The sequence below is a fragment of the Sturnus vulgaris genome, chromosome 13 (genome assembly GCF_052056855.1).
Source record: "Sturnus vulgaris isolate bStuVul1 chromosome 13, bStuVul1.hap1, whole genome shotgun sequence".
NCBI lineage: Eukaryota > Metazoa > Chordata > Aves > Passeriformes > Sturnidae > Sturnus > Sturnus vulgaris.
Genome location: NC_142255.1, coordinates 18,447,914 through 18,462,279, shown reverse-complemented (window position 1 = coordinate 18,462,279; position 14,366 = coordinate 18,447,914). Strand labels below are relative to the sequence as shown.

The 14,366-nt window shown below is 47.4% G+C and overlaps 1 protein-coding gene across 4 annotated transcripts in view; it reads left to right on the top strand.

The window, feature by feature from the left end:
* The first annotated feature begins 621 nt into the window (after nt 1-621).
* The window catches only part of IGDCC4 (immunoglobulin superfamily DCC subclass member 4), an 87,102-nt gene continuing 73,357 nt past the window's right edge, over nt 622-14,366 (top strand). For all 4 annotated transcript variants that reach the window (XM_014874610.2, XM_088172686.1, XM_088172687.1 and 1 more), the window contains exon 1: nt 622-761. In XM_014874610.2, coding sequence (XP_014730096.1) covers nt 653-761 — 109 coding nt within the window. In that variant the 5' untranslated portion in view covers nt 622-652. The remainder of the gene's footprint in view (nt 762-14,366) is intronic.

Sequence of the window (14,366 nt, the reverse complement as noted above, 5' to 3'; positions counted from 1 at the left end):
GGAGCTGCGCGGTGCCCTCCGCGCTCACCCGTAGCAGACTGGGGAAAAAAAAAAACCCCAAATCTTAAGAGGTTGGGGGAGAATTTTAATTTAAAAAGTCAGATAAAATGTTATAAATGTTTGTGGCTTGTGGAGCTGCTGGTGGGCAGAGGAGTCCCGCACCTGCCGTCCACCCCCTCAGGGAGCGGGCCATTCCCCGGGCCGGTTGAGGCGTCCCCGGCAGCACCGTGAGGGGAGCGCGGCTGCTGGAACTTGCCCGGCACCTTCCACGCTCACCCGTGGCAAAACCGGAAAAAATACTGAAGCGATTGAAGAAAAAATTATTTAGAAAACCCACATAAAATGTTATAAATGTTTGTGGCTTGCGGAGCCGCCGGAGGGCGGAGGAGCCCCGCACCTGCCGTCCCCCACCCTGAGGGAGCGCGGCGGCTCCCCCCGCCGCGGGCTGGCAGCAACCTGTTGGTGCGGGCGCTGCCGGGCGGCGGGAGGAGCCCCTCGGAGGGGCGGCCGGGCCGCTGACAAAGGCGGAGCAGCGGCAGCCCAGGGCCGCCCCCGGCAGCGGGGCCCGGCGGGCAGCGCGGGGCTGGGGCTGGGGCCGGGGCGCTCGCACAAGATGGCGGTGGGGCGGCGGGAGAGCGCGCTCCCCTCGTAGATGCGGCCGCGGCGGCCCCTGCTCCCGGCGCTCGGCGGGGCTTACATGGCGCTGGAGGACCTGCTGCTTTGTCTCTGCTTCTCCGCCCTCGCCGTCCTGGCCGTGCAAGGTGGGTGAGGAGGGAGAGGAGGGAGGGAAGGGGTCGGTGCCCCCCAGCCCGCGGGCGGCTGCCACCTGCCCTCACGCGGGCAGCGGGCGGCTCCGCGGGGATGCGCTCCCTGGCCGGTCACCCGCTGTACCAGCCCTCCTTCCCCTTTAGTGGCCATTCACCCTAGTCGTTCTTTCTCCCCTTAGTGTCCGTCCCGTCCCTCCGTGGCCATTCCCCCCCCCCCTTTCCCATCTCTTCTTTCCTTCAAGTCGAACGATAGCTGTGCTCCTGGCCCATGCCTAGATGGTGCTTCCTTTGGGGTCATCATTTGGGGGGTGACATTGTGGGTGACACTCTCACACTTTGAGGGTGACACTCCCCACAGGAACTCCTATCAGTGTAGGGACTGGGGGGGAACAGCAGATCAGAAGCAGCACCATTCTACGGCCTCTGCCTCGAAAGTGGCAAATTTCCGCCAGAGGGACAGTGGCTGTGCCAGGGTGGTGGGGAATGGAGCGCTTGTCCGGCATAGGGTGGCCCAGAGCAGGCCCAGGTGTCCAGCAAGGCCGTGGAGGGGCCCCTCGCCTCCCTTGCCCTTCCCCTGCCGGCACGGGACACACGGGTAGGCAGATGTCCCGTTGGCCAAGGAAGTGACCCAGGAATAGCCATGCTCCTCGCACTCGTGTTTTGCAATGGTTACGCAAACAGCGCCGTGCGAGGGCACACGTACACGGCCACCGGGCGAGTTGGTGGCTTTCTGTGGTTGCCATCGGAGTTTGCATTGAGAGTCGGCTGAACTGTCAGACCCTGGAGTGTGGGGTTCCTTCTCTGTGTGGGCACAACCCACAAAGGTTTTGTTCTCATCCACGAGAAGGGTTTGGAAAGGCTGGCAGGATCGCTCCAAAAAATGTGAGCATGTGCCAGGGACTTGTTTTCGTTTAAAATCCCCTCTAAACAGGGTATTGTGGTGGAGGAGCCATCCCTATGTCATTGTACATTGTACATTTTTATTCCTTTTATAATGCATTCAGGTTCAGCAGAGCATAATAACAGCACGTGGACGGCTGCAGGGTTGTTTTTCTTTCTTTTTCTTTAGAACACTGTGAGCTCCCGTTAGGGGTAGGTTATGATTCAACATAGGTGCAGCTTTATGGTGGCTGTTGTGGAAGTGAATAACGGGCCATATAAATGGCCCATTGTCACCAGTGAGCGTGGGTTTTCCTAGAAGGGTGACAGGCTGTGACCTCACCAGCAGCTGAGCAGGTAGGCTGGACTTACTGGGAGCTGTGTCTCCTGTTTGAGCAAGCAACTAAGTGGATCCCAAGGCTTGTAATAGAGAACAATGATTTAAAAAAAAAAAAAGATTAAAAAATGGGGGTGGTGGAGTGGATGTTGTTTTTCCAAACCCACTTCAATAAGAAAACTTCATCTCTTTTTTGAGAATTTGCAGTTGTGGTTTCTTGCAAGCAATTAGGCAACTAGTGAAAATTGTTGCTGTTTGTTTTCTAACAATGGGCCACATCTCATATAGGGAGGCAGTGAGTGTGTCTGCACAGTCCTTGGACGTGCCGCTGGGTACGTGTGGATGTGCTTTCCAACAGGTGGGTTTGATTCTGAAAAGAAAAACATGGACTTATTTCAATCTGAAATTAATTTGGCAGAGGGTTGAAATGGTTTTGGGAAAGTCTGTGTTTGATCCCAAAGCCACATGTGTTTTGATCCAAAGTTCAAGCCTCGCTGGGTATGAAGTACCTGGGAGAGAAGGAAAGTGGAAAACCTTCCCCCCTCTGGACTTGATGGAAGCAGTGCCAGTGTACACTTGCTGGGGATGTGATCCAGTGTTTTTGAAAGCCTTCTGCTGTCTGACTTTAAGTCTGTTTTCCCTGCAGTAGCAGGAAAGGGGTTTAAGGAAAAAAAACAAGCACTAAACAACCTCTTTTCAGTCGACTCCAACAAGGGGGCTGTGCTGGTTCCATTCCTTGGGGCTCTCTACAGGGGACGTGTTGATGGGAAGTGTGCTTAGCTTTCCGTCCGAGGGATCAGCTGAAATCCATCTGGTTTTGTGTAGTTTGGTTTTGTGGTTGAGTTCTTCTACTATAGAACAGATTTCCTTTTTCGACATCACCTCACTTGAGTTGTGATTTGTTTTATCCTTCCTGTCGCGTTCGCCTTGGCGGCGTGACCCCGCAGCCGCTGCCTGCCGTGCGATCCTGTGCCGGGCAGGTCGGCGTTCCCATTGTTAGGAATCGCGTGTCCCTGCTGCTGCGGCCACCTCGCAGGATGTCACCTGCCTGCGGATCCGCTGCCCCTGTGACCGTGGCGTTGCGGTGTCACCGGGATGGGCGCTGCAGGGAAGGGGTGTTTCCTACAGCCCCAAGAAACGGGGGACACTGACAGTTCCAAACATCGTGCACACAGCGCTGGCGGGGCGTCACCTGTATCCCGTTTCCAGGGGCAGCGTTCTCGTGCCGGAGCTCGGAGCTCGCTGCCGTTGTGCTGTGGCTGGTGTGACAGCCAGGCAGGGGCTGCTCTAGCGTGGGGAATGCTTTTGCTGGCATTTCTCTGTTTCTCTTCTAGTGTGTGAAGCTGAAGGAGAAACTGCTTGGTTCTGTTTTTGTCTCCTGTTTTCACTAGTTTTCCCCTTTATTTTTTAATTTATTTTTTTTTGTGCCTTCACTGCCTTGAAGTCCACAGTGGAGCAGAACAGGCTCGTTTGTGGGCATATCCCCCTCTTTTGCAGCAGACTTTCTCTCGGCAGCTGTAGCAGGTTTGATCTGCTGTGGGAGCCCCGTGGGGGTAGGTGACTGCTGGTGGTACATGAGACACTTCAGAGTGGCACAGGTAAGAATTAGAAAAGAAAATACTTGGCAATCTGCCTCTCCCTGGGGATGAAGGGAGATGATTTTCCCTGCATGCAGCCTGATTTGGAGATGGAGGCATCTTCTGTGGGACAACACAGGTGTCTCTGCACTAGGGGCACCAGGACGTCCTGAGTTTGTGAAATGCTGGGGTAGGCTGTGGCATACAGGGCATCTTTCCTGAGTACCCACTGAGGTCCTGGACCAGTTACTTCATCTGCTCTGGCAACCTCATGGCCCACTTCAGCCAAATGTAGAGATGCTTCTCTCTGTCAAAGGTGAGGATGAAATCCACCAATAAGTATTCAGCACATATATGATATTTCTCACTCTAGTGCACAGCTATCCTGAGGGCAGAGTGCTGTGTTGTCCCATGGGTTTGTTACTCCTGATACCATATTACTTGCCAGATGATTTGAATTCTTACCTCCCTTGGAGCTGCTTTTCCAAAGGCTGGCTGTTCTCCCAGGGAAAAAGTCCAGGTGCTTGTGAACCATTCTGGGCATTTGCAGCATAAGAGATGCTGCTTGCACTATTTACACGCTCCTCTTCTGGTTAAATGGCTTCAAGGCCATTAAGCCTAGTCATGGTTATATAATTAAGATGGGAATTAATATTTAATCTGATTGTAATTTGTTGCTGGAATCCATCCCAAACTGTATTTCTACATGAGGTGAGTGGGTACCTGAGGGGAAGCTGAGGCCAGTGTTACATGCAGGCTATTTTTTGCATGGACACTGGAAGTTACAGGTCTGCCTTGGGTGACAGAGAAGCCCTAATCTTTACAAACCCTGAGTGATCATAGTCATTTTGTTATCAGTAGGAAGCAAATGTTTGTTTTATAGTCAGCTGTAATACTAGAGGGGATATGGTAAATCCTTGTTATCAGTATTTGCCAAGTACAGGTTGGGCCAAAATCAACTCTGGTGCAATTTTGTTACTTTCTGGAGAAGAACTGGATCCACTTGCCTATAGTATTTTTAGCTGGCTTTTGAAGGTGAAGAGGTGTAAGTATCCCATCCAGTTGTCTGTCCATCTCCCTTTTCTTTTTCCCAACAATTCCTTGACCTGCTGATCAGTGATAGCAAGTTTGGACATGGAGAATTCAGAGTTTTTGAAAAGAAGTGACCAAGTAGAGGAGGGAGATGTAATTTCTGCCTGGACTGGAGGAGAGGCACTGCAAAACCCACCTGTAGAGGAACCTGAAGTGCCTCAATGGCAGGAAGAGCTTTGAGCAGATAATGAACCTTCTTTGGGTAGGACTGGGCAATCCACTCACAAGACACAAAAATGCAGGAAATCACAATCTCAAGTCTTATATTCACTTATTTATTTTTTAAGTCTTTTCTGCTGTAAAGCATGACTTATGATTACACCAGCATTCACCTTATGGGGCTTGGTGTCTGTTTTGCTTTCCTTTCTTTTTGGGAAAGCACTTCCAAACACAGGATTTGGAGCTGCTGTGACTTTGGCTCTTTTCATTGTCTTTGTGTTGGCCACTCGCTGTGTCTGCCTCAGTTTCCCCATTTGTTCCCACTGAGCAGAGGATGCTGTTACACGCTGTAAACATGAAGAGCACCATCACTCTAAGTACCCTTCTTGCATTTATTTAAATCCCTTGAGTAAATGACCTCCAAGTGCTGCTTGTGCTTTTCTGACTTAACAGCTTGTTGGTGAGAGGATCCACAGTTGCTAAAACTGAATCTGCCACCTTCACAGAAAGCAGCATTGAGCTGTGTTTTCACAAGCCCTTCTAGAGCTGCCAAACCCTCCAGCAGACATGGGGGGAAGTCTGAAAAGCTTCTAATTTGTCTGACTATCACTAGTATGCTGAAGTCGTCCTTGAAACACCATTGAATTTCCTGATTCTGAAGAGTGATTGAGGCTTTGAGGAAGAGGAAGAGCTGGTCAGTGTTTCCTTGCAGGAAGGTAAAAATCTGCTGGAGTTTCAGCTGCTGAGAAAGGAAATTCCATGGGAGAGCCAAACCAGGTATCTGAGTCTAACACTGTCCTGTTTGCAGGTGTCAGGGCACTTTGTGAGTGTGTAGGTCATGGAGCTTCTCCCTTGGACGTGTTTTTGTTCATGTCCCTGATGCCCTTTGGTGTCTCTGTGTGAGTCAGATCCTCTCCTGCTCCTAATCCATGTGATCCTGCTGTTGTGATATGGGCTTGCTTTATCTGAGAAGTCCAGCAGCTGCCGTGTCTTATCTCCACGGGTAATAAACATACTTTGTGGTGATTTTGATAAGCAATTACTGTGTTCCAGGGAAACTTTTGTATCAGATGTTCTCAAATTATTTAAAAATCTTTATCAGCATTTTAAACACAATCGCCTGTTATTGCCATATGAAATTCAGCTGAGCTGTGGAATAACCTGATTTATTCTACCTTTTCTTGGTTTTTTGTGTTTTAATTTTTTTTCCAGATCTTTCGTGGAGTTCTTGAGGACAGGTCATTAATATTAAAGGTGTGTTAATGAAATGTGAGCATCCCCAAGGTTTGCTCTCAGCCCAGATCCGTGGAAGAATTAAAATCTAGCATGTGAACTGTTGCATTTGTGCTCAGTCTGCTGTGTCTTTTTCCCTTGTTCTGATGGACTTCCCTGGTCTCATTTCCTGCTCAGGTCCTTGAACCACATTCCCTTTGGATGGCTTAGCACCTTGTTAAATGTAAGACTTTGGGAAATTAAACAGTTAAAATGGTGCTGGGACAGTAGAACTTGGTGGAGCAAAGGGATGCAGAAGGGGTGCCAGGCTGGCAGCAGGGATGGGATAAAGTCCTTTGTCTGTGTCACTGTGTGCTGGGAAATGTGCATCCTTGATCGTTTCTAAATTGACTGTCGATAGACGATCAAGTTAATTGGTGTGACCAAAAGGTCGTTACTTAATGAAATGGATTTCCCATGCTCTGTCAATACACTGAGAGTTTTGGCAAAATCTGACTGTTCATGCGTTCAGGGCTTTGATAAATCTTTTTCAGAAGCATCATCAGTGCTTACAGGTTCCAGAATTACCTCAGGTTTTGCATTTAAGGCAGACTGTCCTCTCTGTGGCTCTTGGCTGGCTATTGGATACAGCTGCAGAATGGGTGCATGTATTTTCAAGACAAAAGTGGAATTTTTCCTGATACTAAAACTAGTGAAGGGTTTACTGATTTTTTTTTTTCTCTGTGCATGTGAAAAGGCTTTTATGTTCTTTTGGAAGTTTTTGTCTCTTTTTAGCTGTCAGTCTAGTGAAAATGTGCTCTTACCTTTCTGGGGTTATCTGTGCTGCTTTAAAGGAATGATGAGCATAGTCTTCCTAATTACCTAGACCCAGAGGGACTGAGCCAGTTTGAGGCCGTTTCTGTGCCCTGGCTGTCCTACCTGTCTGTCTATCTGTGGCAAAGCCTTGGAAGGGCTTGTAACAAAGGGACAGGGAGCTTTTAATGAAAAGAAAAAACAAAGCAAACCAAGGACTGGGGAGGGCAGAGAATTAATCAAGTGTTCAGGCTGATGTCGGGGGGCACCATGTGGTTTGGGGATGGGACCTGCCCCTGTGTGGGAGATAAGGGGCTCACTGGAGGATATCTTCAGCAGAGGGGAATAGAGTGGGGTGTGGGGTGGAGAAGCTGGGGTTGCTGGCTTGGCTCCATTGTTTTTCTACTTGATAGGTATTTCTCCTTGTCACTGAGGCTAGGGCAGCCCTGCTGTTGGAGAATTCAGGCTGTGAAAGGAGGGTGATCATATCCTCCACGGGTCTGTGTGGCTTGTGAAGACACTTCTGAAGGCACTTTGTGTTGTTCCATAGCGTGGCATCTTGGCAAAATACCCTCAGATAAGATAAAAGGGGAAAAAGAATCCCAGGATCTGATCCAACACCAGCTTCTTTGCTGGGCTGGCAAAAATTGTTTAGATTTTCCCTCCCAAGAATGGTTTTGTAAACATAATACTGCCTATTAGCCATGTAAATTACTGTCATTGGTGACAATTGTTATGATGGAAGGATAAGTATCTTGAAACTCCGGTTTGATTTGCCCCTCCTGCCCCCCCTAGCTTGCTAACCAGATGTTTGTGTCAGTGCTGATTGCGGCTTTTGTCAAAGAAATCAAAATATTGATCAAATTTATTTAGCTCTGTGTTCCCTAGGTCACAGTAAATGTAACTTTTCTCTCTTTTCCTTTGTGTTCTTTCTCTCTATACTGAAAACAAAGGGAAACATTCCTCAGGAAGATGAACCATGTGTTCCCAAAGTCAAAAGTCATCCACTTGAAGAGGGTCCTTAGGAGCAGACTTCCTATCTGGAGACTTTCCTCAAGAGTCTGTCAGTGGAAAATCTGGCGAGCAGCATTACCACAAGTACTATTGTGGAGTTTTCTTTACATGCAAAGTGGGGAGAGATGGAAGTTTCTCCCAGCTGCTGGCAGAGAAGAGCTTCCCATTTACTTCATGCTTGTGGCTGCTGCCAGGATTTGCTGTTTAGCAGCAGAGGAGTTAAGTGAGGGGTGAAAGGCTTCAACAACACTTCAGCATCCGGGCACGAGGTTGAGCTGTCAGCTCATTCTTTGTTTTTTACACCAGTGAAGGCACTTGGGATAGTTCAGTATGTTTAAGGCAAGCAGTATATTGTGCTGCCTTCTTGTGTACTGTGGGAAGCTGAGTCGTTTCTTGTTTCAGGTTTAATGGATGTGCTTGGAAAAGAGCATCTCCTAAAAAGCAACACCCCCTTCTGACTTAAACGTTTGCTGTGAGTGCTTGTCCATCAGAGCCCCTGGGGAGGCTGGTTTGACATCCTCACTCAGCGATGTGCACCTTCAGTTTGAGTTCTCCCAGCTTTATGGGGTTTATAGGGGTGTGTGAAGACAGGTACTGGTATAAAGAGCCTCCTGTGAGGATGTGTGCACTCACCAAATTTCCTGATAACTCACTCTTTACTGAGCCAAGCAAATGCAGGTCCTTGAGTCTTTCACCTGTTTTCCATCCATAATCTCAGCTTTCTGTAGGAACAGTAGTAAGTAAACCCTGCTTTTCTCAGCAGTCAGGTGTTTGCTCAGCTGGGAAAATCTTTTACTGCTTCAGTTCAGAGCCTGATTTCTTGGATCTGGACCATGCAGATCCCTAGGGCACCAGTTCCCCCCAGCTCAGTGCAGAGCTGCCATTCAGCTCAGACAACCAGTGCTGGATGTGGCTTTCCAGATGTGATGGGATCAGAGCCAGCTGAGGGAAAAGTAAAGAAACCTTTAGCTCCAAGAGTGTCTCTTTACAGAGCAGCTGAGCTGTTGCTGGGGCAGATTTGGGGTGTTGCAGAAGGATGCTCACATGCAGGAAACCAGAGGAAGCATCAGGATGGGGCACATCTGTGTAACTTCCATTTAGATTTTAAACAGAGAGGCTGAGTTGGTATTTGATATGTAGTATGTGAATGCCTATAAATGAAAACTCCTGAATACTTTTTTGTGTATTTTAAAGTTTGTGAGGTTTAAAAAAATGCTACCCTCATAGAGAGTATTTTCTTTTCAACAGAAACTTGTTGGACTGCAAATTTGACAGAAGTAATTTTTATAGCATTTTCTAAGCTGAACTAATTGTGTATTTTGGAAGGAGGAAGACAATGATGTGGATATGTGTTTCTATATAGATTTAATTTTAAAAGTGACTTGGATTATCCTGCAAGATAGCTGAGCAATGTAAAGCTTTCTGCTGGAAAATGCAAGTGATTATAGGCTGGTGACTAACAAATAATCCTTGGCTAATACGGGCTGGGCTCAATTAATGTTAATCCCTGCTCAACAGTAGTAAAAGTTGGATAAAGGAGCTTTTGCAAGGCTGTTGTTGACCTGAACGTGAGAATGATCACACAGCATTCCCTGAAATAAAACTGCCTCTCTGGAAGAGGCATCATTCTCATCATTGCTTTCTAACAGTAGAGAAGGAGCTATTCAGAGTGGCCCAAAGTTGCCTGGTTATGAACATGAGGATTTCTCCTGTGCTGGTGTTACATGCTGAGGCACAACAGACCTCATTAAAGGAGAAGCAGCAGTAATTAGTCTAGATTAATGGAAATAAATCTGGTTTTAGTAATAAATGAGGTTGGATTCCTTGGTCCAGAGCTGCCAACATGTATAGCACTTATCTAGCAGTCAGATGCACAGAGACAAAACTCTCCTCACTGTTGAGAAAAGTGGGTGATCTGAGATGTTTTTGTTGAATGTTTGTCAATGTAAGTCCAGGTGTTGTTTTTAGATGTGTTTTGGTGAGATAAGAGACAACCAGGGAGAAGCATCACAATCCGAGCCTGGACCCCCATTGATCCAGGAGGGCCCCAAAGTGGTGTGACAGTCCCTGCAGGAATTCTGCTACTCGGATACTGTGTGTCCAAAGCGTGTCCTTCACCATTTGGAAGCAGACCCGGGCCTTTTAGTTCTTTGTCCTCAAACTGTCAGGTTTCAGCTGGCTGCAGCTTTGGAAAACAGAAAGACTTATGTGCCCTGAAGAGAAACTTGCACTGACAGTGGGTAAATGCACTCTAGATGCTGCAAAGTTAACCAGCCAAGTAGGTGTGAGGCATTTTTGAAATAGACTGTGAAATATATTTACCTCCTGTTGTTATGATAGATGTAAGTTTAAGTTTGGAAATGGGAGGGCAGATTTCCACCCATTCTGATTCTCTGTCCTAACCGTATTAAAAGTTTGTACTGCTCCTTGTTTTCCTCCACCTTCACGTGCTACAGATTTGGCCGTTATGTTGCTATTTTTCCTAACACAATCCCTGAGCTGTAAGAGGTCACTTTGCTCTTTCAATGATAACTGAGTTTCCAGATCACAACCAGATACTGTCTTTTCAAACAGGACTAGGTAAGAAGTTAAGCCAGGAGGATTAAAATCCCAAGATGGTCAAGTCCTTGGTAAGATCATTCATGTCTAGCTGTGAGCACCCCTTTGACTTAAACAGTTTATCATCTCCTATTTTATTATTTTCTCTGTCAAACCTGCCCTTTTATCTGCTATTGTCCCAGCAAGGCTGGCTGGCTGCATTGATAGCATACCTGTGGGGTTAGGTGATAAGAAAAGAAAGATAAGAAAGAAGCAGAGCAGGTCTAGATAAAGCAGGGGTGGTCCACGCCCATGGAGAGAGCTGGTGTCAGACCCTGCAGCTGTAGCCAGGCAGTGAAGCCCAGATGGGTTTTGTGACTTCGCGAAGGACACGTGGTGGGTGGTGACAAGGCTGTCCCTGGACAGGCTGGTACTTTGTCAGGACTTCTCATGCTGTCTGTTCTCTGCAAAATTAACTCTGCCCTAAGCCCCCCTCACCTTTGCCTTGTGCCTTGTTCCTGTGCTGCGTGGGTGACGTGTGTGTCCTTGTGTCCTCTCAGGGAAGTGACACGTCTCTTGGGCGATGCGGGCTTGCAGTGACAGTCTGCACTGAGCTATTAAAATGTACTTTTCCATTAGTTCTCTTTGTTGCTGTTCTGAATTGTCTTCTCTTCCCTTGTGTGCTGGCTCATTATTTCTTATTAATTCATGGTTTGTGCAATTATCTGGGAAATGCGGGAGAGTTGGCAGGAATGTGACGAGCCTGACTTTTCTTCTTAGGAGTAGATGACTTTCTTCCGATGCAGCATGGGAGGGTTGGTTCTTAGCCTCTCTAACTGGCAAGCTGCACATCCAGGCCTTTCCACAGGGGCTCTGCAGGACAGGTTGGCTGTTTGGAGAGAGAGCTGGAAAGCACAAGGAGCAGGGAGAGGGTCTTGCTCTCCTATGTGTATTTCCTCGTGTGCCTGGTAGGATTGAAACCAGAGCTGTTCTTTGACATTCTGTAGCTGCTCTGCATTACGGCACTTTACACCCTGCCCTGAAGACACACTCCAGACTTGAACCCCAGCCTATCAAGAGCAAACAAGAGAGGCTCTTTGCTTAACTTTAGAAGACGGAATTGTACAAATAAGTAGTTCTAAATACGTGCCAGGGGATTTTGTTTGTTGTGAAATCTTTGATATCAGTGTGAGGAGTGCGTGTGTCTTGGGTTGTCACTGAAGTGACACCCCTGCAGAAAGGTTCTTTGCCCCTTTGCTTTGAAGACAGTATTTCATTTAAGAACAGAGGTGTGATCTGGTCTCCTTCTGCAAAGAGAAAGTCATCACACAGCTAGATAAGAGGGCTGTCACTGATTAAAATGTGGCAGTGTGGCTGCTTGTACCTTATGTTTTATTGGCAAACCTGTTGTGCCCCTGGTTTTCCTGTATGAATGCTCCTCTTTTTTATGAACTATATTCACGCATTGACTTCCCAGCTGCTAGGAAGGACCTCTTCTTGGTGGAAGCTGGACTGAGGTGTTTCCTGGATGGCTTCACAGCTAGACTCCAGGCTGTTGGTAGAGAAGGAGCTTTACCTGCCCTTCTCCTTCCATTTTTATTTTCAGGTGAACTGCAGAATCTCATTACCCACAGCAGTGGCAGAGCTTTTGAAGATTTTTGACCTAATTATCTCATTTGCACTGCGAATAGCAGTAAAATCCATGTGCTGTCAGGGGGACTTTGCTGTTGTGGCAGCTGTGCAGCGATGGGAGAAAAAGGCCTCGTGAAAGGGCTCGAGCAGAGGGTTTGCTTCCCACAGTGCAGGCTGGCTGCACATTCCCAGCTGTGCAGGTGCTTTCCTGCAAGACCTGGATGGGGTGAGTGAGGTATAAGTGAGAAGCTACCACATTCTGGACTCCCTCTGAGGCCCTGCAAATGCCTTTTTTGGGTAATGTTCGTGAAGGTCCAGCTCAGAAGGGGCTGGACCATTGTCTGTGGAGGGCCTGTTCAGCTGTGGCATGGTGTGCAGTTAAGAAAGTGGTAGGTTAAATATAGCAAGTTTCAGTGGTGTGTGAGAGCTGTGAGAGAGCCAGGTATTTGTACATCATTTCTGAGACTCTCTTAGAGTCATGTTGCTCTATTTATGCTTGGATATAAGGAATCTTCTGCTGTTTGAGTGAAAATATTAACTCTAGCTATTCCCACCCTGCAACTTTAGTGAAGTGTTGCTACCTGTCTTGTGGGCAAGGAACTTGTGAGGTAGAAGTGGTCTAAGTAACATTAAACTGTAACAAGAAGGCAAGAAAAAGGAGTGTGGGAATATTTGGTGCCTTGATCATCAGTTGAAGGCAGAGGGATGAGAAAGATCTTTGATGATTAATATCTTTGATCTTGAAGATGATGAAAAATTCAGAAACATTATAGTGTGCTCCATCCTGGCATAATTTCTTGTGTCTTTTTGGGTCAGTATCTCTGTGCTTCCTGTACCTTATGGAAACAGTAAAATCCATGGCTAAAAAGGATCAGGGTGATTGTTCTCAGGTGCTACAGGTAGCTGTCCCTGAGGGGTCTGTAAGAGCTGTTTTTTCTGACCTCCTCTCTAAGCTGTTCAGAGTCATCTTCCGAGTTTCTTTGCCGTTATAGCTCAGTTCCCGTGGCAAAATTGGGACCTGTCACAAAAGCTTGGCAAAATGCTGGGTCCCTCTGGCGTGGTGTGAGGGTCTGAGTGAACCCTCCCAGTACTGATCTGTTGTGAAGCCAACCAGTTTCTCCAAGGCTCATTCCCAGCAACCCTCCCTGGGGCTTGTGTAGCGAGAGCACTGATTGCTGAGTAAAACGAGTGTGCAAAGTCAAGTAATCCTTGTACATCTTGAGTATTGCTTTTCCTTTCTGTGGTTCCAGATAGCAGCTGGGAGAAAGTTGGTTTGGAAAACAAAGCTGTTAGGAACTGTTTGTTTAGACACAAGGCAAAATGAAAGTGAAAAACATAATCTGTCTGTCCCCCTCCGCCTCCCACCTTCTTTTTGTTTAAAATGTCCACATGCTATTTACTTTCAATAAACAAAAGATGTTTCTTATAAGCTGGTGTTTACTAGTAGGGGTATGTGATTTATTAGAAAACAGAAATCCTTGCTCGTGCCTATGTTTTCAAACTGGAACACGAGTTCATAATTTTATAGACCTTTCAAGAATAGATTTTCTAAAGCAAACAGTGAGAAACTGTTAAATTATAGCCATGTAAAACAACAGTGTAATAGTGTGATTGCTCAGTAGTAATGGCTTTATTATTCTGCAACAAATAGGAGTGGTTTGGGCTGCTGGGAGATAACGTGGTGTTTTTGAGATAGCTTTGGAGCTGATTCAGAGGAGAAGTCTGTTTTAAATTCTTCTTTTCCTCATGTTGAGGAGATAAGGAATGTATTCCCTTACCCCAGGTTTCTTCTAGGATCAGGGACAGTGCAGCTTCCAGAAAAGCAATTGAGAGTTTCTCTCTAGAGCCTGACAGCCACCAGAGTCTCACATTGTCCCCCTGAGTTAAACAGGGTGTCACTCCAGCAGCATTTGCTTAGAGTGTCTTTGTGGCCTGTTTCCTCTTTGCAGGGAACAGGAGAGTGATGCATTCTCCCCAGAACTGTGGATGATGGGGGCTGTGTCTGTGCCTCTCCTCAGTCCTGTCTGAATCACAAGCCCTGCAGGCCTCCCAGGCAGTGTTCAGGCCAGGAGCTTCGGGAATGAGCTGCTGTGGGTGCTGCTGAATTCTTGAAACCCCTGGGCATGAGCAGAAATGTCCACAGAGTGCCTGCCACTGTCATGTCTGGATCCTATTTGTACCTTATCTACTCCTTGCTTCTCACATGAAGCCTGAGCAAGTTGAGGTGCCAGATGCCTGGCCTTGCCTCTGTCTTCCACGTGTCTGTCACATCTGGATGTTGATGATGATGTGAATGGCTGTTGGAGGATGGTCTGTGCTCCCTTTGCCAGCTGTGGCTGTGTCAGT